General features: G+C 49.6%; 2 protein-coding genes across 15 annotated transcripts in view; one reads left to right on the forward strand and one right to left on the reverse strand.

Annotated features, from left to right (window-relative positions):
* Positions 1–5647, forward strand: part of NCOA6 (nuclear receptor coactivator 6) — a 114429-nt gene extending 108782 nt beyond the window's left edge. For 10 of the 11 annotated variants that reach the window (XM_032295177.1, XM_032295178.1, XM_032295181.1 and 7 more), the window contains one exon: positions 5076–5647. In XM_032295177.1, coding sequence (XP_032151068.1) covers positions 5076–5119 — 44 coding nt within the window. In that variant the 3' untranslated portion in view covers positions 5120–5647. The remainder of the gene's footprint in view (positions 1–5075) is intronic. The other variant, XM_032295188.1, reaches the window with a different exon arrangement.
* Positions 5648–6696: 1049 nt separating this feature from the next.
* On the reverse strand, positions 6697–16353 carry TP53INP2 (tumor protein p53 inducible nuclear protein 2). Of its 4 annotated transcripts, XM_032295191.1 has the most exons (5): positions 15183–16085; positions 13423–13508; positions 11252–11425; positions 10609–10897; positions 6697–10074 (listed from the first exon to the last, which is right to left on the reverse strand). In XM_032295191.1, exons 3-5 carry the CDS (start codon positions 11373–11375, stop codon positions 9825–9827), a joined length of 663 nt encoding a protein of 220 aa, XP_032151082.1. In that variant the 5' UTR covers positions 11376–11425; positions 13423–13508; positions 15183–16085; the 3' UTR covers positions 6697–9824. The 4 variants fall into 4 exon arrangements, with proteins under 4 accessions (XP_032151082.1, XP_032151081.1, XP_032151083.1 ...); XM_032295190.1 differs by lacking the exons at positions 13423–13508; positions 15183–16085 and adding an exon at positions 16141–16353; XM_032295192.1 differs by having other exon boundaries at positions 10609–10777; positions 13423–16093.
* Positions 16354–25211: the final 8858 nt, after the last annotated feature.

The raw sequence follows: 25211 nt of genomic DNA on the forward strand, positions 1-25211 counted from the left end.
TGGGTGAGGTACACCCTGGATCATTACCTTCTACATCACTTGCCTAGAATGTCTTACCTTAAAAGTAATTTATTGCCAGGTACAGTGGCCCACTCCTGTAATCCCACCACTCTGGGAGGCTGAGGCAGGCAGATCAGTTGAGGTCAGGAATTTGAGACCAGCCTGGCAAACATGGCGAAACCCCATCTCTACTAAAAATACAAACATCAGCTGGGCATGGTAGCGCATGCCTGTAGTCTCAGCTACTCGGGAGGCTGAGGCAGGAGAATTGCTTGAACCCAGGAGCGGAGGTTGCAGTGAGCTGAAATTGCACCACTGCACTCCAGCCTGGGCAACAGAGTGAGACTCCATGTCAAAAAAAAAAAAAAAAGTAATTTGCCTATTCATTAGAGTGGTGAAAGTGGTAACATTTTGGAGGGAGTATAAAATTGACTACCAAAACAAAAACTCATCAAAAAATCTTTTTTCAGACATGGAAAGTGACTTTGCTTTATGACTCAGATTGATTGGAATTATCCAGGGAAGGTGATAAAGACTTCGAACTCAGTTTAAAATTTTTTTCCTCATGGAAATATGAAAGTATATCCTTCTCCATGTTTCCCCCCGCCCGCCGACCCCTCCGCACAGTATCCAAAAGATTAGGGGGTTTTTTTTGTTTGTTTTTTGAGATGGAGTCTCTTTCTGTCAAACAGGATGGAGTGCAGTGGCGTGATCTCGGCTTACTGCAGTCTCTGCCTCCCAGGTTCAAGCAATTTTCCTGCCTCAGCCTCCTCAGTAGCTGGGGCTACAGGTGCATGCCACCATGCCCAGCTAATTTTTGCATTTTTAGTAGAGACAGGGTTTCGCCATGTTGGCCAGGATGGTCTTGATCTCTTGACCTCATGATCTGCCCGCCCCAGCCTCCCAAAGTGTTGGGATTACAGGTGTGAGCCACCGTGCCCAGCCAAGGTGAGGGTTTTTTGTTGTTGTTGTTGTTATTGAGATGGAGTCTCGCTTCCTTACTCAGGCTGGAGTGCAGTGGCACAACCTTGGCTCACTGCAACCTCCACCTCCCGGGTTCAAGCAATTCTCCTGCTTCAGTGCCTCCAGTAGCTGGGATTATAGGCATGTGCCACCACGCCCAGCTAATTTTTGTATTTTCTTTTTAGTAGAGACAGGGTTTCACCCTGTTGGCCAGGCTGGTCTTGAACTACTGACCTCAGGTGATCCACCCACCTCGGCCTCCCAAAGTGCTGGGATTACAGACGGGAGCCACCGCACTCGGCCATAAGATGAGGGTTTTTAATGGTGTGTTTGTGGGGGTTTTTTGCAGTTTCTAGCACAAATCACTTGTTTACTTCTGGCCCCACTCATTGATTCATGCTCAGAGGCAGCCTGCCAGTTTATTGGGTGCTTCAGAGCAGTGACAGATGGGAAGGAGCAAGGAAGGAGGGGGAGTCTGAGGTTCCTTCTCCTCCACCCCTCACTCTCCACTTTTTTTCCCAGCCACATATGTTTCTCAGACACTTGATCCTTCATATTACAACAAGGGAAAAGCTTTCAAAGTTGGCCTAATTGTAGGGCTATAGGGCCCCACAAGGTCGTGGGGTGTCCCTTATGCTGTGCTGAGGTGCAGGATCTGAGAAGTAAAGAGACAGGACACTGAAGAACTGGTGAAGAGCATCTGGACTTGGGGGGCCATGCCATCTGTGAGTGGAGGTCGGCAAGAGCCCCAAATGCCCAGAAACATCTGTATTTATTAGGTGCAAGCAGGGGGCAGGGTCATGAGTGAGGTCATCATCTATAGGCTTAGTAATAAAGCATACATAATCATGTAAGTCACAAGTGAGGGGGCCACCCCATTATGTCACTTGGGCAGAGAGGTGGGCCCTGCGCAGTAGGGGGCCCCCTCACTTGTGACTCACATGATTATGTATGCCGTGCACAGTAGTAGAGGGTCATGTACAGAAAAGGGGTTCACCCCCATTACGTCACCAAGGTAAGGAGGTGGGCTGTGTGCAACAGGTGTCGTGTGCAACACTTCTTACCTGGAGGCTGGAGACTTCAAAGGATTTCTAATAGAAGGATACTGTAAGCCAATGCAGTGGGAGCTGACAGACTTGTGCTCTTCTCTTAAGATATTTATGGGAGGGTGATCTGAGCTAGCACAGAAGTGAGAAAAAACTGACAGGTTGTACAGCCACCATGACTTCTCCCTTGGTTATTTACGGGATCTCAGGCCTGAGGCCTACTTTGCACAGGAACTGGATGCAAGGTACTACAACTCCTTTATCAGGAGAGGCTCTTGCTCCAAGCCTGCCGTACGGTGTATGCCCTTTCAGGCAGGGATGCCACCGCCTGGGTCTTTGGTTCTTGTCCTGGTCTGGCTGTTTTCCCATGTATTTCTTCTGTTCTGTGACTGCTTTAGGCATTCCTCCTACTGCAGACTATTATATGGTTATATAGAAGGATTATATAAATCAGCACTAAATGTGTCAGTACAGCTCCAACTACAATACCTATGTGATTATATAGAAAGATATATAGAACTAAGTATGTTAGATATAAGTATTAAGTGTGATTATATAAGCTAGATATATGTAAACAGTAAGTTATACTTCAGGCACTAATCCTATATACTAATATATTATTATATATAAAGGATTATATAAAGGAAATAGCTGAGTAATAACACTATAAGATATTCTTCAGGCACTAATTGTGCCTGGCGTCTGAACGGGTCTCCTTCCTCGGTGCCCATGGGGGGTGTTACCCACAATTAATGAATGTTTTTCTGAGGATGAACACTGGCAAGACAAAAACTCTGCCTATTTTTACTGCAAGTGACAAATTTGCTTCAGTGAAAATGAAGCTTGAGAGTCAGACGTGAAGAATTGATTTTAGGGAGTTGTATGGGCTGTGTGAGACTCTTAATTTACAGGAATTAAAATAACACCATTATTAACATCCCAGCAGATTAACTATCCTCTGATTAGTAAAAGACTAATGAGTAAATCAGAAAGACTGATTCTGCCACATGGCACAAAAAACACATGACCTCTGAGAAGATAAACATAGGGAAATTTCCATCAGCAGAAGCCTGAAATTACTGTACTGGTCACCTCTTGGAAAGTCATCTAGGCCTCACTTCTTAGCAGTCACCTTAGCTAAGAGAACAGTAAAATTCTTCCTTTTCTCAAACTCTACATATTTATTAGCATCTGGGTTCACAAAACATTATGATACAAAAGACAAAGGAAAATTTGCTTAGAATACAACTTAATATGCAGTGTCAGAAAACTCAGCCAAGTTACCAGAAATCGGTAAATCTGATTCATCTTTTGTATTGATGTATTAGGTAGAAGCATTTTTTCTTCTTGATGAGAAGTAATTTTAGAACATTATTTTCATATTAAAATCAAAATATGAAATAAAGGTGACCTTTTGAAATCAATATGAGATTCTAAAGAAATGTTTACATTTGGAGAGCTTCACGCTATTCACTGTACTCTGCCATAACTTTGTGTAGATTTTTTTTTTTTCCAGTAGAGACAGGGTCTTTGTCACCCAGGCTAGAGTACAGTGGCATGAACATAGCTCACTTTAGCCTTTAACTCCTTCAGCCATGAACTCCTGGGCTCAAGTGATCCTCCTACCTTGGTCTCCTGAGTAGCTGGGACTACAGGCATGTGCCACCACGCCTAGCTAATTTTTTTCTTTTTTTTTTTTTAAGACGGGGTTTCACCATTTTGGTCAGGCTGGTCTTGAACTCCTGACCTCAGGTGATCCACCCGCCTTGGCCTCCAAAGTGCTTGGATTACAGGCGTGAGCCACCACGCCCAGCCTCTTTTATTTTATTTTATTTTTTTTTTACTTTCAGTAGAGATGAGTTCTCACCATCTTACCCAAGCTGGCCTCAAAACTTCTCAGCTCAAGTGAGCCTCCTGCCTCAGTCTCCCAAAGTGTTGGGATTACAGGTGTGAGCCATCACGCCTGGCCAAAAAGCTTTTAAGAAACACGGTTTAGCCGGGCGCGGTGGCTCACGCCTGTAATCCCAGCACTTTGGGAGGCCGAGGCGGGTGGATCACGAGGTCAAGAGATCGAGACCATCCTGGTCAACATGGTGAAACCCCGTCTCTACTAAAACTACAAAAAATCAGCTGGGCATGGTGGCACGTGCCTGTAATCCCAGCTACTCAGGAGGCTGAGGCAGGAGAATTGCCTGAACCCAGGAGGCGGAGGTTGTGGTGAGCCTAGATCGCGCCATTGCACTCCAGCCTGGGTAACAAGGGTGAAACTCTGTCTCAAAAAAAAAAAAAAAGAAACACGGTTTAAGTCTAGCATAAGATTAAGATACTGATTGTACAATAGAAACTAAAGAAATCAAAACATAGTCATTTCCCTTTATGTCACTGTCATTCTGTGTGTAAATCACTCAGTTCCCACCTCTTCCATGAAACCTTCAGGCTCACTTGGGCTCAGAGCAAGCTGTTGCTTGTTCTGAATTGCATTCATGACTGTATGTATATGTATCCACAGTCTTGATGTAACTGGCTGGGCCACAATAGACACTCATTGACCAGAGTCCATGGTCGTGTTGTTTAGACCTCGACTATAGCATGACAAAAAGAGTTCCTTACTTTAAAACAACAGCTTAACTTCAAAAGGGATCCTAAGACAGTTATTTTGTACTCTAACACAATTTACCATTTGCTTATGGCATTACTGATTTCTCACCAAAAACATTGTCTGTCTAGTCACACTTCATTGTGTGATGGAAACTGGTGAAGGAAACCGTGAGGTTAATTGCCCAGCTACAAAGGCTGTCTCCACCCTGCAGTTTGTCTAATCAGGTGTGCTTCATCTCCCACCACCTCAGTCACATTCCCCCAATTCTGCCCAATGCAGGGCCACACCCTCTTCCCGTGTAAGCCCTCAAGCAGCGCCTGCGACTCTCTCCATTCAGAGTGCCCCTCAAACAGCTTCCAAGTAGAATAGGGCTCCCCTTAGGTCTGCTCTGCCTGTTGCGCACTGCCTAAAGGGCACTGCTGAAAAGAGTTACCTCCACTGAACATGTCCTTTCTTTCCCTCTACAGACATAACCAGTGCGGTGCAATCCAAGCGAAGAAAATCCAAGTAAACAACCAGGACGGTGACGATACTTGTAAATGTGTGTGACTTTTACAAAGAGCAATTTTGAGCTGTGACTTTTTTAAATCCATTTCTGTACAGTTAATAATTTTAATAATGTGGCCCTTTTCCTAGTCCCTGCAACCTGTTTCATAAAGTGCAATGGGGAAAGCAGGATTGTTGAGCCCTTTTGGTGTTGCAAGTTGAAGTTCAAGGTTTCTAAAATGTTTTCTTGTATTGAAAGGAGCTAATGCCATTATAAATGTTATTAGTTTTCACATTTCCTAAGCAGCCTAGAGTACAGGGTGAGCATTTTTAGATCTCCTAATGACGTACTGTGCCGTGGAAGTACTGTGTGTGAATAGCAGTAGTGGGGGCAAAAGCAATCTTCTCATTTGGAAATGTTGTAAATAATTTTATTATATAGTGTTTTGGATGTATTTGTTGTAGAAATGGACCAGTGAATAAAGAGAATCTAAGGATTTGTACAATGTGAAATAATGTGTTAAATAAATGTCATTGTCATAGAACATAAAGTTATGTTATTGGTAAGGGATTATTGGGTGATAAGCTCTTTCTTTGGTCCTTAAATAAGCAGACACAGCCTTCTTTGTGAATGGGATTCTCATCTAGTCCTCATTGCACCTGAGATGCCCACCTGGCAAGTTGAGGAAAATGTACGTACTTGCTCAATTCATTCTTGGCTTTGAAGAAACTAGCTCTGTTCAGCACTGTGCCAGCTACTTTGATATCTATTGCTCAAATTTCTTTTGGATGCAAATAATAAAACCAACTTAGAGATCAGTGGCCACCCAGGATTTTCTAGGGACAGGAAGCTGTCAGCAGCGGAGATGGCATTTTTCACCACATCACACACATCTGCCCCTCCATGTGCATTGTGGATTGCTCCAAAACGTTTCCTCCATAGAGGAGATAAGCCCAGACTGGCCTCTAAGATTGTACCAGCATCAAGAATCTAGCCCAGTTTAGGTCAGGTTTCTACCTTCAGTCCAATTCTGTGGTTAGATGGAGCAGCTACCAAATAAAAGGGGTCATTTTGTGTTATATATTTCAGAGATGTCCAGTACATTTCACTTTGGCTGCCCTGCTTTGAAGTTTGTGTTGCCTCCAAAGCCAGCTGCTTCTGCCCCACCCTACCCCCAACTTTCAGGAGACTTTGATGCTTGGGACCCTGGACTTGTCTCAGCCTGGGTTTCAGCCTTCTGCTGCATCTCCCCTAGGGTTAGACTTCATCCTTTCCCCTCCAGTGGCTCCTTGCCCTTGCTGTAACCCAGTGCCTAAGACCAAAAGGATGAGTTGGTCATTCTGTCCTGCTCTTACTCTCCTCTCTATTCCAGCTGTCTTCATGTATGTGTCTTGCATTATAAAGATCCTCTAAAAGTAGTCATATATGAGTCAGATGCCATTGTCTGGCTCTGTTCCCAGTAAGCTTATCTACCCTCTTCCTCTCCCGTATGACACACACACAGAACCAAAGCCAGCTTAATCATAATACTCTACGCCACTACTGTGCTTAAGATTACAAAGTGCTTCGCATACTTAAGCTCAACTCAGGCAGAAAGTATCATGTGCTTTAAATAGATTTTTATTTGTTTTTCTTTATATTAATTTTTTTTCTCCCATAGAGGAATAGCATTACAGTCTAACAATCAGAATTCTGTTACACACATACACAGGCATGCCACATGACCCGGTTGAGGTGGTTGTTTCCTTGAGTCTGTCGACACATCACATGGTCAACCAAAGTCTCATTTCAGCCAGTCTCAACAGAGAACACCCAACAGGGACGCACTCAACTTGTTGGTTCCATGTGGAACTTGGTGGAAGGGTGAGAGGGAAAGTAGTAGAAATGGGCTATGGTGTGTCTGCATTCAGTCCCCTCACATAAAGCCACATGGATCTAGGAGGGCATCCAAGAGCTCTGGTGGGGTCCTTGTTGCACCTAAGACATTACAGGTCAGCGCAAGTTGATCAGAGCGTTCCAGGCAGGGAGCTGGGGAGCAGGCATACTCCAAAACAGCACCAAACTGCATTCATACACACACACTGCCCTGCTGGGGCTAGACTGGCAAAGGCTGGAAAGACACCCAGCTTGAAGGAACCACTCAGACTTACTAGGGAATAACTGGAAGTCACTCTGATGTAACTGGGACTCACTCTAGAAACAGGGGTCCCTCTGACACAGTTTTGGCAAAGTGCTGGTAGTACTGACATTAATACTCACAAATTGGTAAAAACTCCTCTAGGGCCACTGAAAACATCAATCAAAACAGACTCTCTAACCTCCTCCTAAGGTTGCATAGGACTTTGTGAACTCTGGTTCCCTCATGTATTCAAGTTCTGTGGTTTAAAAAAAAAATCCTGAAGCATGCTCAAAGGTGAAAGGCACGTACACAGTCAATACAGTATGACAAGGTCTGATGCTTCAGGAGTCAGACTAGCAGGAGACTGAGTAGTGTTGGTTCTTAGAAATCTATACACAATTAAAATATTGCCACACTCAAATGCTACAGAATCTATAGGAAAAGTACAAAAAATAAGAGCCTTGCAGCCAGCCAGGTGAGAGATTGGGTTCTAGAACTACAGGAGCCTCCAGAAATATAGGTAAACACAAGGCCTTTTAAAATTTGAGCCAAATGCCCTATAACTTAAGCTCTTCCCCCACCAGAGGGATCATGGGCACCACATAGGACTGAGCCTAGGCCCCAGCTGGCAGTGAGGAGTAGGCAAGAAGGGTTGGAGGGATTTTCAGCTCTTGGAGGTGCCGAAGACCCTAGGCTGGCTCTGAAGTGCCCAAATGGTAGCTGGAAGAATAAAAGCAACTAGGTTGTAACTAAAGGAGAACTTAGGGAGAGGAGCAAGGCTGCCAACTACTGGGGCCCTAGTGGACTGGTGTGGGAGTTTTGATCAATTTTTAGTGTTAATTTGGCTTATTCCCTGGGATAGGAGACCCCAACAGGTTTTCTCCTCTGCCCTCATCCCAGCATCCATGGGGATACCCCATACCTTCCCCACACATGCCCCATGAGGCCTGGGACTATAGGGTCAGGAAGGGCAGCTGCCTTTGCCCTCATGGGAATGCAGAGTTTTCTCCAAGCCTCAGCTTGGCTGTGAGGCCTGGAAACCTAAAGTTGGGGTGAGGGGAAGACCTATGTTCATATGTACCAAGAAGTCTTAAAAGTTCCAAGGAAGAGTGAGTATACTAGAAAAGGACGGCTAGAAAGAGGAACTGGGAAGCAACTTGGGCATCCCAAGAGGCTGTTGCTGGTGTCTGAGCCCAAAATTCAATCTCCACAAGAAGAGGGAAGCCTCTGCCCCTTCTGCCTCCCCCAGGGATTCACATTTCTGGAGGAGGAGAGGAGAGGGACCATAGGGCACCCATTTCTCCCAGCAACCTAGAAAGAGAGGCCTGTGGGAGAAAAAGAAGAGGCCCCCTGAAGGCCCTGAACCTGGATAAGAACAATTCGGGGATTAGGACAGTGAGGCTCCTGGACTCCTACTCAGGACCGCTGGCTAGCCATACTGAGCAGAGTGTGAAATACAAGACCAGAGGCAAGCAAGGTGAAGGCTGAGCTGTCAGCGTTGGGATGGCTTCACCCCATGGTGTGTCCTCTCCAGCATCACTGCTCTGCACTCTGACCTAGTGTGAATGCCCTTTGCCTGCCTGGAAGCCCTGTGGCCTGCATCTCCCCTAAGCTATTCTAGCACCTTGGGCTTGTGAACAAACGGCCAGGATGGTGGGACCTTGCCCAGCTTCTACTTCGGTGACATGTTCGGGGGTAGAGTGGCAAGGTACTAACTAAGCCCTTCAGAGTCAGGAACCTGCAGAAGAATGGATTATAGAAAAGGGAAGTGGGAGCAGACTCGAGGCTTCAGCCTGGAAGCAGGGCATTGCCTCTCTGAGCAGGCACAGTGCGAGCTCCCTTGGTGCCCTGCTCCCTGTAGCTTCTCAACATGTCTGTCCTGTCCGAATCTCCAATAGGCTGCCTCATTTCCTAGATTCCCTCCGTCTTCTCCCTCTAACTCACTTGCACAGTCCTCTTCTACATACTGTACCTTTCCAGGCCTAAGCAGCTCCACAGAGTACAGCCCCCCAAGGCAGAAGGAAGGGGAGACTAAAAGCAAAACCCCGAGCCCTTACTAGAGGGCAATGACAGTGGCCCAGACTGCACAGGCTCTACCTGGTCAGAGCTGGGCTCAGGGTCTCCACCATTTGGGAGCAAATTACTGGGAATGAAGAATAAGGGAACAGGGGTGAGTGTAATGCCAAACACGGGATAGTGTGAGTCATGTAAGGTGGGAGTTGAAGGTGGGGAATGAGCCAGATCAGGGACTGGAAGAAGCTTTCAGAAATAGGAGCGGGCCAGAGGTAGAGGACTGGAGGGCAAGGGTGAAGGGGAGAGACAGGGATGCGGACCAGAGAAGAAAGGATGGAGGGGTCAGGAGCAGGGGGCATGGATGATTAGATGCTGGGGATGGGGGCCAGAAACAGCGAGGGCGAATGAGGGCGTGAAAAGGGGCTCAGAGGCGGATTAGAGGATCAGAGATGGGGAAATTGAGGGTGTCAGGGAAGGAACGGCTATCACCCAACCTCAGCTTTAAGGAGGGAGGTTTTCGCGTCCAGCCCGAGGCGTCGAAGGGACCCGACAGGGATCCGTAGTCGGCAAGGGGTTCGCGGCGCGACCAGCAGACGCTCAGTAGTTGAATTGGCGCTGGCACGGCTGGTAGATGAAGCTGCCCTGGTGCTTGGACCGGCGCGCACGGCTCTCGCGGGCTCGGTTCTGCCGCTGCACCGCCTTTGCGCTCAGCGCGTGGCGCTCCGCCCGCTGCCTGGCCCGCTGCAGCCGCCGCACCTGGCCCGCCTTCTCCAGCAGCGCCGCCCGCGCGGGTAGAGGAGCGGCGTGGCGCGCGGCCCGGGGCTCGCGGCGGGCGGGCGCCAACTCCCTGTGGACACAGAGCGGGGCTGGGTCAGGCCGGGTAACCCGGGTGGGAGGCCTAAGGGGCGCTGCCATCTCCCACCCTTGCCTTGCTGCAGTTCTGTGTCTGCTCAGATTGGGGTGCCCGACGCACTTCTTGTGGGTACCAACCCGGAGGTGTCTCCTCGGTTCTAGCCCCTGACAGGTAAACTGGACCTCGGCGAAGACTGGACTCCCACCCTCAATTCCACCCTTGCCTTTCTGTTTAAGTCCCACTCCACGGCACTCCAGCCACGCTCCTCAAGCCTCCAAATCCGCCTGTGGCCTCTTAGCCACGCCCCTCCCTCCCAAGCCCCGCCCCGGCCACGAGGCCACGCCTCTCTCACCCGACAGTCCCGCCCCTCACCCTAAGTCCCGCTGCTAGCCTCGCCCTGCGGCCCACGGGCCCCCGACGTTGTCTCGAAGGCAACCCTCCCAAGCCGCTCGAGCGCCTCCTGCCCTGGACCCTGGCCTCCAAGATCCATCTCCCTGGGCCTCCAGGCTCCGCCCCCGGCCCGCTCACCTTTCGCTGAGGTCGCCGTCAGGCAGGGCCGCGTCCGGAAGCGGGGAAGGGGGCCCGGGCTCCAGCACTATGGTGCTGCCGGTGACGTAAACGGACATGCTGGGGTGTTCGATGAGGAGGTCCTCCAGGGGGCTGCTCTGGAGGCGGGCGGGAGCGAGCCCAGGCCCCTCTGCAGTAAAACAGGCGGGAGGGGTAACAAACCAGCTCTCGTCCATCAAGGAGGGCGCGGGCGGAGGGCGGCCCGCGGGGGCAGGGGCGGCCCCGGGGCTGGGTGGAGCCGCGTAGCTGTCTACGGGGCGCGGGGTGGGAGCGGTGCAGAGGAGGGGAGCAGCGGCAAGGGACACACACACACGGGACAAGGGGGCGGGGAGAGAAAGGGCATCGTTAGTCAGACACGCAGCCTGTCCGCAGCGCCCTGGGGTACCCACAGGCCAAGAGTCTCGCCCTGCTGCCCTAGGGGTCCTGACTTGCAGCCTCTCCTGAGCCGCCAGGAGAGGGCCCCGGCTTTCATGGGAAGGGGCCCCGTGACCCCACCTCCAGTAGGCTTGGGGGACCCCCCAATCCCCCAGCCCTTCCCCTCCGCTGCTCGACCATCTGCCCTTAGGATGAGTTCACAGGCCCAGGAGGCTGACCCAGGCCTCACCCGGAAGGTCAATGATGAGCCAGCCGTCCACTTCATCCTCCTCTGACACGAAGGCGCGGGGGCAGTCGGGGTCTTCAGGGGCCGGGGGGGTGCTGAAGAAGAGGCTGGTGAGGCGTTGGAACATGGTGGGGGGCGAAGCGGCCTCACGGGGGCGCCCTATGGCAGTGCAAAAACCTGGGAATCATAGAAGGGCGTCAGAGCCACCAGTGATTGAGGTTCACCCCACTCCTGGCCTGGGGCAGAGGACAGAAGATATCACCCCCAGAGGAGGGAGAAGGGTACACAAAACAGGGATGTGTGCAGACGCTTTTGGGGTATGGGCTTTCTTCATTCAAATCCAGGCTTTAAAAAAAAAATCTTTTGTATGAATTTAGGAAGTTATTTAACATATCTGTGCCTAGTTTTCTCATCTCTCAAAAGGCAATGATAATAGTACCTTCCTCAAGGCTCTTATAAGAATTAAATGAGCTAATAATAGTGTCCTCCTCCAGGCTGTAATAAGAATTAAATGAGTTATACCAAAGTTGTTGAAGGAGAAAAAAGGGGGAAAAAAGAACTAAATGAGCTAAACACTTATAAAGTGCTTAGAACTGCATCTGGGCATATGTAAAACACTCAACAAGGTAATAAGTTAGTTGTTATTACAGGGTGCTTTAGGAACATGGAAAGAGTGACACATGACACAGCTGTGTCAGGGAAGGTCTCCAGAGAACTTGACATCAAAGCTGGACCTTGAGGAGTAAATAGGAGTTTTCCAGGCAGGGAGGAAATTGCCCATATTGTCTACTTGTTATCATCATAATATAGCTAGGCTAGCTGGGCACCGTAGCTCCTGCCTGTAATTCCAGCACTTTGGGAGGCTGAGGCCGGCAGATCACAAGGTCAGGAGATCAAGACAATCCTGGCAAACATGGTGAAACCCCGTCTCTACTAAAATATTAAAAAATTAGCCGGGCATGGCGGTGCATGCCTGTAGTCCCAGCTACTCGGGAGGCTGAGGCAGGGGAATGGCTTCAACCCGGGAGGCAGAGATTGCAGTGAGCCGAGATCGCACCACTGCACTCCAGCTTGGCAACAGAGCAAGACACTGTCTCAAAACTTTATGTATGCATGTATTTAGTCAAGCTTGTACCTGAAGCCTGACTGACTTTCCACACCTATTCCCTAAAGATAGTCAATGGCGACCGGGCACGGTGGTGTATGCCTGTAATCCCAGCACTTTGGGAGGCCAAGGCAGGTGGATCATGAGGTCAGGAAATTGAGACCATCCTGCCAGCATAGTGATACCCCATCTCTACTAAAGATTTAAAAAATTATCTGGGCGTGGTGGCACATGTCTGTAATCCCAGCTGAGGGAGGCTGAGGCAGGAGAACTGGTTGAACCTGGGAGGTGGAGGTTGCAGTGAGCCGAGATTGCACCACTGCACTCTAGCCTGGCAACAGAGCCAGACTCCATCTCAAGAAAAGAAAAAAAAAAGATGGTCAATGGCAAAAGAGGCAGAAGCAGGTGGATCACTTGAGGTGAGGAGTTCAAGACCAGCCTGGCCAACATGGTGAAACCCCATCTCTACTAATAATATAGAAATTAGCTGGGCATGGTGGCAGGTGCCTGTAATTCCAGGCTGAGGCAGGGGAATCGCTGGAACCTAGGAGGCACTACTGCACTCCAACTTAGGTGACACAGTGAGACTCGGTCTCAAAATAATAATAATAGTAATGTAGCTAACATTCATGTTCCAGGCACTATACCAAGCAGCTTTACCTATATTACCTCATGTAATACTCACAACTACCGGAAGTGGATAATAATTACTATCCTTACTTTACAGTTGAAGAAATTGAGGCTCTGAGAGGGTAACTGTCCCAAAGTTCTCATAGCTAGTGAGAGACAAAGGTGGGATTTGAACCCATGCAGTCAGATTCCAGAAGTAGCACCCAGAATCACTGTATTCTATTGCCTTTGCTGTGTATCTGTCTGAATTTGATATTTTCAACTTGGTGGCCAGGGATCATTGCCCATTTGTATTTTTCTGGGGAAAGGGACCCTTGGTTTTCATCATGATTTCCTAAACAGCAATCCTTGACCCCAGAGATTAAGAACCACTCCTGGAGCCTGTGTGGTTTAAAAAGCACTGGACAGCAGAAATCCCATAGAACTGCTACCATCTTACCATGTGATTTGGCACATCTCAGTTGTGTCTGTCATATGAGGTGTAAAGATGGCATGCCATCTCCTGTTCAAGGGCAGCATCCCAGGCTAGGAGGAAGATCAGGTTGCTTGGGCTCAGGGAGACAGCAGATCAGTGGGAGGTGATGATGGAGGAAGGGAGTTGTCAGATTCCAGGGGCCCTTAAGGATGAGCACTGAGGGTTGGACCCGGACCCAAGCAAGCCCTCAACCAATCTTTCCCTGGGTGAGTATTAAGAGGGAGGCCTCTTGCTCCAGAAATGGTGGTGGCTCTAGATCCACCTCACCTCCCCATGTCAGCCTACCTCAGGACTACAGCTTGGCTGGGGGCTGCTGGCCAGACTCCCCAGGATGTACCTGAAGCCTGACTGACTCTCCACACCTGTTCCCTAAAGATGGTCAGTGGTTTTGCTGCTGAGCAACTTGTCACATTCAGTGAGGGTGTTTCCACACTTCCTGTAGAACTTCCTGGGGGCATGTCCAGACTTCTGTTCCCTTGAGGCATTTCTATTCTTTCTGCTAATCCACCTGCAGTATTTCCATGCTTATTGCTTCTTCCCTCTATTCCCTGGGAATGTTTTCACACTTGCTGCAGAATCACCTCACTTCCATACCCTGAGAATATTTCCATATTTGCAGGCGGACAATAGGCTCAAGATGCTGGCTTCCCTGGTGGGATTGGGGTGGGAGATCTATAGGGGTTATGAAGGTGAGGCCACCCCCAACTAGTGTCCACCCAGCACAATCCACGTATCCTAACTCATCTGTAGCCACAGGGAGCTAGTGACTCCATTACCAAAAGCCCAGAAAGTTTGGCTCCTCTTGAAGGAAGGGAATATTGAGGCCTTGATAAGGCACATCCTCTTTCCAAGAACCTACTACTTCACGGAATATGAAAGAGAAGTTAAGAGCTATTTCAGGGACTATCATATTCACCTAGCCCATTTTATAATCTGATGATCAGAAAGAGGACATAAGTCTATGCAAAAATACATGGCTAGATAGTGGCAGGGCAGGCCTAATCCCAAGTTACTGAGCATCCAGTCCAGACTGTACACAGGGAAGACTCTGAAAACAATCCCCAAGAATATAATGATGAAGGGGTACAGGGAGGTCAAAGAGAGACCTTGACCTAGCCACTACAAAAGGATTTGGAGTTCCTGGCACCAAGATTTAGCATGCATTAACTGAAAGAGGCTCAGGAGAGAAGCTCCCTGCCTGAGGTCACACAGCAAGTCAGTGACAGCCAAGAGTGACAGCAGCACCAGCCAGCCAGTGCCTGCCCCCTCTCCTGACCACTTGGGGAGCCTCCCAGATTTTCTTTCCCAGCCCTGCCAGCTTCCTGGTTCTCACATTCCCAGTTCTGCTCCAGGGAGAACCATTCCCTTTAATAACTACAGCAGCTCTGCCCAGAATAGCATTTGAGTCCTAAGCCACCCCTACCCCCAGCCCATCCTTGAGCAAACTCCCAGCTGCAATGGAGTTCCTCGTTCTGCCTCTAGGCCCCATCCACTTAAGACATAAACTCTCCTTTTCCTATCCCTTCTCCTATACTCTCTGGGGGCAGAAGGGGTGAGGAAGGTGCAAGAAAACACTTGCAATTGTCTGCACTAGGCCAGGTTAAGTCCTTCTTGGCTTACAACCTAGGGAGTTGGGGAGGTAAAGGGCCAATAGAGGGAATCCTCACCCCCACCTCCACCCCAACATCAGTCCTGGAGACACCCGGAGGCAACCAATGACTCACCTCTCTGTGATCAAAACAGCTGGGAGGCAGCGATTTTATTGGACTCTAGGACTCCAAGGTATAGTGAGGACAGAAGGGCTTAGGACCACAAAAGGTGAACCTATCTCCAGAGATTCCCTGGAAAAGGGTCCAGGAGTAAGGAGACCTAGGAGCCTATCAAACCGTGATGATGCTGAGCCCAAGATAGGGTCCCCAGAGGAAGGCGGATGTGTATCTTGCCAGTTGTATTGAGCCCCTCCTATGTCTATGCCCCTGGCTAATAATGCATCTGTCACTCAGTGAGCATGACTCTAATTGGCTGTGTGACCTCCAGTGAGCTAATCCTCCTCTCTGGGCCTGTTGCCCCTTCTGTGAACTCGGGTCTAAGACCCCTCATTTTGGGTCTGGGAGTGACATTAGCTAACGCACTGCACACAAATCAGGGATTAGGAGGATGTTATTCTGTTAGTCCCTGGGGGCGGAGTCTGGAGCCAGAGGGAGGGGATCCGACCACCATCTGGTGCCGTCCCGAAGACCTAGAGACCGAGGCAGCCCTGAACTCCTGACGGCCCCGTCAACCTACGCCCAGCAGCGCCGTCTGACTCCTCAGGTTGCAAAGAGAAAGTAGGGGATCAGAGGCCTGACCCCAGCCCCTGGATTAGCCTAGGAAATCGCCGACCCCCCTACAGTCCCCTTTGGATGGCAGCGTCTGACCCAGGGCCCAGCCCCGACACAGCGGCTACCGGGTCAAGGGAGGACAAGCGACCCGAGCCCGTGGGGGCGGTGCCGGCCTTGGTGACGTCTCAATGTCATATGCAAATAAACTACGTCATGGGCTACCGGGCTGCGGCAACCAATCGGGAGCCGGGAACGCGGCCCCGGCGGCCGCTGGCGGAGACAGACAAAGGCCCGGGCGCAGGGGGCGCAGGGCGTGTCCGTGGCGGGGGAGCCCCCCAGGCCCATGAGGGTCGGGACTCACCTGGGGACGGGGGTGGGAAGCGCGGCGCTGAGGTAGTTGGGCGGCGGGGCGTCCCAGGGTCGCCGGCCGCTCACAGGCCCGGCCGCATCGCGGGGACTCGCGGGGGAGGCGTCGGGGCCGCAGTCGCTCCGGGCTGCTGCGCTCGCCCGCTGGGCTTTGAGTCTGTGCTGCCGCCGCGGCGGGGCTCACTGCACAAATTGGAACGTTCAAACAGCTGATTGTGACGTCACAAAGGGGCCCGCCCGCTTCGCGTCACCGGCTGGCCGGACGGCGGCCAATCCTAGGCTGCGGATCCCCCCGTCCCGCCCCTTTCCTCCTGGTTTGCGGGCCGGGCGCTCGGGCCGGGAAACGCTCTAGGAGCCGGGCGGGAGGTCGGGGGGTCGGGGGAGGCGGCTGCGGGGAACTGGGAGCCCTGCGCCGCGGCGAGCTCTCCGTGAGGAGGCTCTCCACTCCCTCCTACCGGTTCCTCATCTTCCTGACTCTTCCCCAATCGCAGCGCCCTCACCTCTCCACTGCTCCCCAAATCCTTTTACTGCGTCCTATATCCAAGTTCCCCGATACACACCACGTCCGTGCACCTCCATTCTCCCCACTGCGCTTCTCCTCGCTCTCCCTCCTCTGGCTCACCTCCTCAGCCCTACACACTTTCTGTTTACCCAACCTGTTTTTCATCAGTTTGGCAGGTTCTTTTCAGAAAGGGGGCATCCCCCACCCGCGGTTCCGGGGAAGCATCTGGGAATGTAGAGAAGTTAGTGAAGCTGACGGGAAATTTTACAGAGTAGGACTTGGAGAGGAATTGCCCTGGGCTGAGTAAACATTGACCTAAAACGGCTCTGCACTTGAACGTTTACACACTTTATTTAATCCACGTTGCTACCGGGGCTGTACAGAAGTGGCAGAACGAGCACTGATTATGAGTCCTGATTTACACGTGAGGAAGCTGAGTCTCACAAGCTCACTGTTAGCGTGTGAACTCGTATTCGACAATGCATTCAACATTTATTGGGCACCTACTATTGCACCACCATACCACTAGCAGACATTTATTGAACACTTACTGTGTGCCATGACCTTTGCTACGGTGCTTTATGTATGTTTTTTTGATCTTCACAACAACCCAAAGGGTGGACATTTTCCTCGTTTTACAGTTGAGGAAACAGACTCTGAGAGCTCAAGTGACTGTCCTAGGTCACAAAAGTATAGTAAGTGGCAGAGCCAGGATTTGAACCCATAGCTCCCAGCCCTGACCCTCTCCATTCTCTACATGCACCCGATGGTCTAAACCCCAGGGTGCTTCATCCTCCCCAGGACTGGCTTTCAGTCCTGACTGTGCCCTAGACTTGCTGTGTGACCTCAAGTCATGTTACCTCTCTGGGTCTCAGTTTGTCAAACAATGCATCCAGGCTTCCCTCTAAAGCTGCCATTGTAAGATTCTTCCAAACTCTCTGCCCTCAGGATTCTGCCCACCCCACACTCTAGGCCCCAACTCTCCAAGTGGCCTGGGAGATGCCTGAGGAGAGACCACAAATACACATCTCAGAATCTCCAGGGCCAGAAGTTCTAGGTCCACAGAGCAGGGCTAGTCCAGTCTGAGAACTGCCCTTTTGGCCCAAAAGGAGGCTGGCAGTGACCTAGGCCAGAGCTTAATGCTCTAGCAGTGATAAAACTGTCCCAGCCAAATCTGAAACTCCCAAGGGACTCCTTAACCCTAGTGACAGAGGAAGAAGCCAGAAAAAAATAACCAGAGCCTGAGGGGTGGGGAGTGGCATTGTGGCCCTTGGAGTGTTATACCCAAAGTGTCCTCATGCCGTGCAATTCTGAGCCTCTGCCCATCACAGCCACTTCCTGCTAACCTCATATCCTCTCAGACCTACTTGCTGACTTTAACTAAATAAACTGAAACATGTCTCTCCTGTCACAACACTTGTTTGTTCTAAAACCTGATGTGGCTCCCAAAGCCCCACACTCCTAACACAGCATTCATGCCCCCCATGCTCCAGCCCCGGTTCTCTCCAGCTTCACCTCCCCTTCTCCTACATGCACCTTGTGCTAACGTCAAACTCCTCATTGTCTCTTCAGTACTCTCCCACCTCCACCCTTTTGGTCAAGCTGTTTCCCTTGCCTGGAATGCCTTCTTCCGAACTTTCTGAACTCCAGATCTTTCCGGTCTTCAAGATTCTACTTGGGCAGATGTGGTGGCTCACACCTGTAATCCCAACACTTTGGGAGGCCAGGGTAGGAGGATTGCTTGGGGCCAGGAGTTTGAGACCAGCCTGGCGAACAGTCTTACAGAGACTGTAAACCCCTTCTCTGCAAAAAATAAAAAAATTAGCCAGATAATATTCACTTGTAGTCCCAGCTACTCGGGAGGATAAGACAAGAAGATCACTTGGGTTTAAGGTTACAGTGAGCTATGATCAAGCCACTGCATTCCAGCTTGGATGACAGAGCCAGACCCTGTCTCTTTTTATTTATTTATTTATTTATTTATTTGTATTTTTAGTAGAGATGGGGTTTCACCATGTTGGCCGGGATGGTCTCGATCTCTTGACCTCATGATCTGCCTGCCTTGGCCTCCCAAAGTGCTGGGACTACAGGTATGAGCCACCTCACCCGGCCCAGACCCTGTCTTTTTTTTAAAAAAAAAAAAAAAAAAAAGAAAAGAAAAAAGAAAGAGAGATTCTAGTCACTCTTTTTTCCTCTAGGTAGCCTTCCTTGTTCCTACCCACGTGTTGATAGCTACCTTGCTGGATAGTCATTTATTTGTTCAATAAACAGTAAGTGATGATGATTCATTGTATGCGAATGTGTCTTCTCAAGTGGATAGTTGGCATCCCAAGGGCCGGGTCTTTGTCCATGTATTGCCCCTGCCCAGCTTGTGGGGGTCTTGCATAGAGTAGACTTTCATTAAAGGCTCAGTAGTTATAGCTCGAAGCTCCAGAAGGGTGGCTAGTACAGCAGTATACACCTGGACGCTCTATCCTGTGTACAGGCAATGGTCTGTTGAGAGGGTTCTGGTTCCCCAAGCCCAGAGAATGGGGCTCTTGGCCACATTCTGGTCCCTAAGTGACCAGCTTCTGTTCCCAGCATTAGCTGAACCCCATTTCTAGGCTGCTACATCAGATCTCAGTGTTCCAATTCTCTGTAGAGTCAGAGGTACCCATGGAAGTGGGGGACAGTGGAGGCCCCTCCTGAAACCCCTAGGACCCATTCCTCCTGTCCACTACAGAGATGTATTATCTGGGCTCGAGGAGACCCCTCATTTTATAGGTGAGGAAACTGAGGTGCACTGAGGAACACATAGGTCAAGATACTTGCTTAGAATCACACAGCAGCAAAGCCATCTACTGACCCTGGCCCTGGAAAGTGGGCTTAGTATTCTGAGACCCTGGTCTGGGCCTGCAGACTGTAAAAGGAGGCAGTGGAGCCAGGCAAGGCAATGCAGGTCTGTAATCATAGCACTTTGGGAGACCGAAGCAGGAGGATCACTTGAACCCAGGAGTTCAATACCAGCCTTGCCAACATGGCAAAATCCTGTCTCTACTGAAAATACAAAAATTAGCGAGGCATGGTGGCCAGCACCCGTAGTCCCAGCTACTCAGGAGGCTGAGGTAGGAGGATCAATTGAGCATGGGTAGTTGAGGCTGCAATGAGGTGTGATCATGCCACTGCACTTCAGCCTGGGCAACATAGGGAGACACCGTCTCAAAAAAAAATAAGGCAGTGTGCATCATGTTTGGGGTAACTCTGGAGTCTCATTTCCAATCAGACAGAAGGTGCCATTCCTATGCACACACATGGATAATCATGGGTATCTGCACATACAACGAAGGCATCCATATATAAACATATACACACATGCACATGAGCTCATACTCAGAGTTAATAGGGACCCACACCCATCTAACCCATGCCCAGGTATGAGTACCTGCCCAACTTCATGGGCTCCAGGACTGGAGGTCAAGAGGCCACCCTTCAGGCTAAGCACGGTGGCTCGCGCCTGTAATCCCAGCACTTTGGGAGGCCATGGCAGGATCACCTGAGGTCAGGAGTTTGAGACCAGCCTGGCCAACATGGTGAAACCCTGTCTCTACTAAAAAATACCAAAAAACTAGCTGGGTGTGGTGGTGCATGCCTGTGGTCCAAGCTACTCAGGAGGCTGAGGCAGGAGAATTGCTTGAACCCTGGTGGCAGGAGTTACAGTGAGCTGAGATTGTGCCACTGCACTCCAGCCTGGGGGACACAGCAAGTCTCCATCTCAGAAAAAAAGAAAAAAAAAAAAAAAAGGCCACCCTTCCATTCCTTGGGCTTGCCCTCACCAAGCCCTGGGGGCTCCCCACTGGCTTGCCACTGCCTGCCACCTGTCGCCCCCCTCACTTAAAGAGATGTGTCAGCCTGGGTGCCTGGGTATGTCACTCAAGGGACCTTTCGTGTTCTTGCAGGTATGAGCCAGTCTGTGTGCTTGGCTGGAGAACTGGCTCACCACTCCCCTCCTACCCCACCCTTTCCCCCCACCACTTTGAGATAGAGAGTGAGGCTGAGAGGAAGCCCTCTGACATAGATAATAAATTCTTCCTATCTTACCGGTGAAAAAACTGAGACAAAGAGGGGAAAGATAAAACTGGTAAAGCCAGCTAGAGCAGGCATAATCCCCAAATACCCCCAACAGATGGCCCTACACATTAACAAGAGGCCATATCCCAAGAACTTCTATTCAAAAAGCTCTGTTGTAGGCCAGGTGTGGTGGCTCACACTTGTAATCCCAGCACTTTGGGAGGCTAAGGCAGGCACATAATGAGCTCAGGAGTTTGAGACCAGCCTGGCCAATGTGGTGAAACTCCATCTCTACTAAAAATACAAAAATTAGCCGGGTGTGGTATGGGGGTGTCTCTAATCCTAACTACTTGGGAGGCTGAGGCAGGAGAATCATTTGAACCCAGGAGGTGGAGGTTGCAGTGAGCCGAGATGGCACCACTGCACTCCAGCCTGAGCAAGAGAGCAAGACTCTAGCTCAAAAAAAAAAAAAAAAACAACAACAACAAAAAAAAAACCCAAAAAAAAGGTTTGTTGTTCAACCCACAGATATCTAAATTTGAGAATAACTCAAATTGTGTGGGGGGTGTGTGTGTGTGTAATCCCTGGACTGATTGTCAGATTTCAGTCTTGGTCTGTCCTGGGCTCACTGCCTGAGCCTGGGCAAGTCAATTCCTTTCTCTTTGCCTCAGTTTTTTCCCCATCTGCAGAATGGCTGGCTCCATGCTCCTTTAACACACCTCCCAATGTCAACCTCAAGGCATCGTGGCTTGTTTGTGCTTAAAGCCCCCATCAGCAAGAAGGTGATTGTCAGGACACGATTCATTTCAAAGAGAAGAGGCAAGTGGCAGAAAGCCAAAAGCCTGGCTTAGGTTGAGTCCATCTGCCCATGGCGTGAGGGTGGGACAGTGACTCTGGGGTCCTGAGGGTATGTTTGTGAATGTGGACAAGTTCCCAAGTGAGCTGCTCTAGTTGGGTGCCCAGCATGATTTACCTCATTTAGAACTTTATTTTTCTAATTTTGTTTTAGAGACAGGGGTCTTCCTAGGTTGCCCAGGCTGTTCTCAAAATCCTGGGCTCAAGCAATCCTCCTACCTCGGCCTCCCCAAGTGCTGGAATTAGAGGTGCGAGCCACCATACCCAGCCCCATGTTTAAAAATTGGAAAGAGAAATTGTTGCATCCCTCCTTGACCATAGGTCATTAGAAGGGATAGCTCTGGGGCCATCCAGGAGCAGAAGGAAAGGAACTGGCGTCTGGAGTTACACCCTGTCTGTCTTGCCCAGATGGGGCCAGATTCTGCAACTCCCTCCTGGGTCTCTGTTTGGGAACTGGGTCCTTAGCAGGCTTTGAGGCTAGGGAAGAGAGGGTACACAAGAGAAGGGGATTCCCTCCTGCTGAGTCAACCATATGGTGAAACCCCATCTTTACTAAAAATACAAAAATTAGCTGGGTGTGGTGGTGGGTACCTCTAATCCCAACTACTTGGGAGGCTGAGGCAGCAGAATCACTTGAACCCAGGAGGGGAGCAAGTAAGCTTCCGAAGCTCTGACCACTTCCCTCTCCAACTCACAGCTCTTCCTTGGCTCCTTCCCACTTCCAGGCTGGATTCACACTGCCGGCCGGGCACCCTTTCATGATAACAGGTACGCAGTAAGCATCCAGTAAATTCTGACTGGAAGGATAAGCAAAGCTGTATTCACCTACTCTTTCAGCATTCTCTGTACACCCGCACACACATATCCTTCACAAAAAAACCTCCAGCTTTCCTGCTTCCAGGATTTTGCTCTTGCAGTTTCCTCCACGTAGGGAACCCTGCCTCCCACTCATCTAATCTCTCTGTGCTAGACCCAGTCTGTTTGTTAGAACTAATGTAGGCCGGACGTGGTGGCCCATGCCTGTAATCCCAGCACTCTGGGAGGCAGAGGCAGGTGGATCACCTGAGGTCAGGAGTTCGAGACCAGCCTGGCCAACATGGCAAAACCCCATCTCTACTAAAAATACAAAAATTAGCCAGGCGTGGTGGTGGGCATCTGTAATCTCAGCTACTCAGGAGGCTGAGGCAGGAGAATTGCTTGAACCCAGGAGGTAAAGGCTGCAGTGAGCCGAGATTGTGCTACTGCACTCCAGCCTGGGCAACAAGAGCAAAACTCTATGTCAAACAAACAAACAAGCAAAATGAATGTAATCAGCAGCTTGAATTGATTATTTCATGTGCCTGTAACTCTCCACCGTGGGCATTATTGTTTTCCCAGCTTTACAAATAAGGAAATGGAGGCTCAGGGTGCTTGAAGAAACTTGCCCACATCACAGAGCTAAAGAGTTGACGTGTGTTTCAAAAATGTACAGTATTTTTACCTAACAGAATCATTTTTTTAAGCAGTGGCACTCCCATGAAGGACCAAACTGCCATATGTGTGGAGAGGGCCGCTGACGAGGACCCAAGGGGCACTTCTACAAGGTGAGAGTGGTCCCCTGCCAACAGAAAGTGACAAAACAGGGCCTCAGTAATATGGTCACAAGAAAATGAATTCTTCCAACATCCAGAGGGAGCTTGGAAGTTGTTCTTTCTCTAGCTAAGCCTCCAAATGAGGACATAACCTGGCCAACACCTTTATTTCAGCCTTGTGGGATCCCAAGCAAAGAACCCAGATGAGCTGTGCCCAGACTTCTGACTTAGAGAATTGTGAGCTAATAAATAGCTGCTGTCATGACCTCTAAGTTTGTGGAGGTTTTGTTACACAGCATAGAAAACTAATATACACAGGCTTCACATCTGTAATCATAGCACTTTGGGAGGCCAAGGTGGGAGGATTGTTTGAGGCCAGGAATTCAAGAGCAGCCTGGACAACACAGTGGGACCCCTTCTTTTTTTTTTTGCCCCCCCCATGGGACCCCTTCTACACAAATAATTTTTTAAATATTAGCCGGGCGTGGTGGCTCACTCCTGTAATCTCAGCACTTTGGGAGGCCAAGGCGGGCAGATCACTTGAGGTCACGAGTTCAAGACCAGCCTGGCCAACATGGTGAAACCCTGTCTTTAAAAAATAAAAATAAAATAAAAAATAAACAAATAAATAAATAAAATTATCCAAGCCTGCACCACCATGCCCGACTAATTTTTCTTTTCTCTTTTCTTTCTTTCTTTTTTTTTTTTTTTGTAGAGATGAGCTCTCATTTTTTTGCCCAGACTGGTCTTGAATTCCTGGGCTCAATCAGTCCTCCCACTTTGACCTCCCAAAGTGCTAGGATTATAGATGTGAGCCACTGAGCGTGGCCTTGACTTTTTTTTTTATTTTTTAGAGATGGGGTCTCTGTCACTCAGGCTAGAGCGCAGTGGTGTAATCATGGCTCACTGCAGCCTCAAACTCCTGGGCTCAAGCAATCTTCCTGCCTCATCCTCCTGAGTAGCAGGGACTACAGCACATACCTCCATACCCAGCTAATTTTTAATTGTTGTGTAGTGACAGGTTCTCACTATGTTGCCCAGGCTAATCTCCAATTCTTGGTCTAAAGCGATGTTCCTGCCTGGGCCTCCCAAAGTGCTAGGATTACAGGCGTAAGCCACCACAGCTGGCCTGCCCATCACTTTTTTAAAGAGAGTTCTGTCTTGTCTGCCTGCTTTCCAGGCTTTTGAAATATGGAACTGAGATAACCAGGTGACAGAGACAGGATGGAGAGGTGAGAGGAGAAAAAGAAGGAGAAAACAAGGCCTGCGGGAAAGGGCCTAGGAGCACAGATTTCGATGGAGTGTAGCAGGTTTGGTGAGTGAAGGCCGCTGAGAAGCACTGGTGGGATGTGAGGGGTTGGTGAAAACCAAACGGATTTTAAGGAGTGGTTGGCATAGATCAGAAACCTTTTTCTTTTTTTCCTTTTTTTTTTCTGAGACAGAGTCTTGCTGTGTCACTCAAGTGCAATCTTGGCTCACTACAACCTCCATCTCCTGGCTCAAGAGATTCTTTGTACCTGCTGAGTATACAGACATGCGCCACCATGTGTGGCTAATTTTTGTATATTTACTAGAGATGGGGTTTCACCATGTTGCCCAGGCTGGTCTCAAACTCCCGGGCTCCAGATATCCACTTGTCTCAGCCTTCCAAAGTGTTGGGATTACACGCATGAGCCACTGTGCCTGGCCTTTTTTTTTCCCTTTTCTTTCTCTTTTTTTTTTTTGGAGAGAGAATTTCTTTCTCTCTCTCTCTCTCTCTGTCTCTTTTTTTTTTTCTTTGAGACGGAGTCTTGCTCTGTCACTCAGGCTGGAGTGCAGTGGCTCGATCTCGGCTCACTGTAACCTCCACATCCTGGGTTCAAGCCTGCCTCAATCTCCTGAGCAGCTGGAACTACAGGCATGCGGCACCACGCTCAGATAACTTTTTGTATTTTTATTTTTTATTTATTTATTTTTTTAACTTTTTGTATTTTTAGTAGAGACGGAGTTTCACTGTGTTAGGATGTTATAGATCTCCTGACCTCGTGATCCACCTGCCTCGGTCTCCCAGAGTGCTGGGATTACAGGTGTGAGCCACTGCACCTGGCCTAT

The sequence above is a fragment of the Sapajus apella genome, unplaced genomic scaffold, assembly GCF_009761245.1.
Source record: "Sapajus apella isolate SASKATOON/1434 unplaced genomic scaffold, GSC_monkey_1.0 scaffold33, whole genome shotgun sequence".
NCBI lineage: Eukaryota > Metazoa > Chordata > Mammalia > Primates > Cebidae > Sapajus > Sapajus apella.

Excerpts from the sequence above, each read along its gene's own strand:
- TP53INP2 (XM_032295190.1), bottom strand. The coding sequence starts at position 11,375 with ATGTTCCAACGCCTCACCAGCCTCTTCTTCAGCACCCCCCCGGCCCCT. Across the intron at positions 10,898-11,251 it reads GCTCATCATTGACCTTCCGG|ACAGCTACGCGGCTCCACCC; the intron begins GTGAGGCCTGGG and ends CGCGCCCCGTAG. Across the intron at positions 10,075-10,608 it reads GACGGCGACCTCAGCGAAAG|GGAGTTGGCGCCCGCCCGCC; the intron begins GTGAGCGGGCCG and ends CTGTGTCCACAG.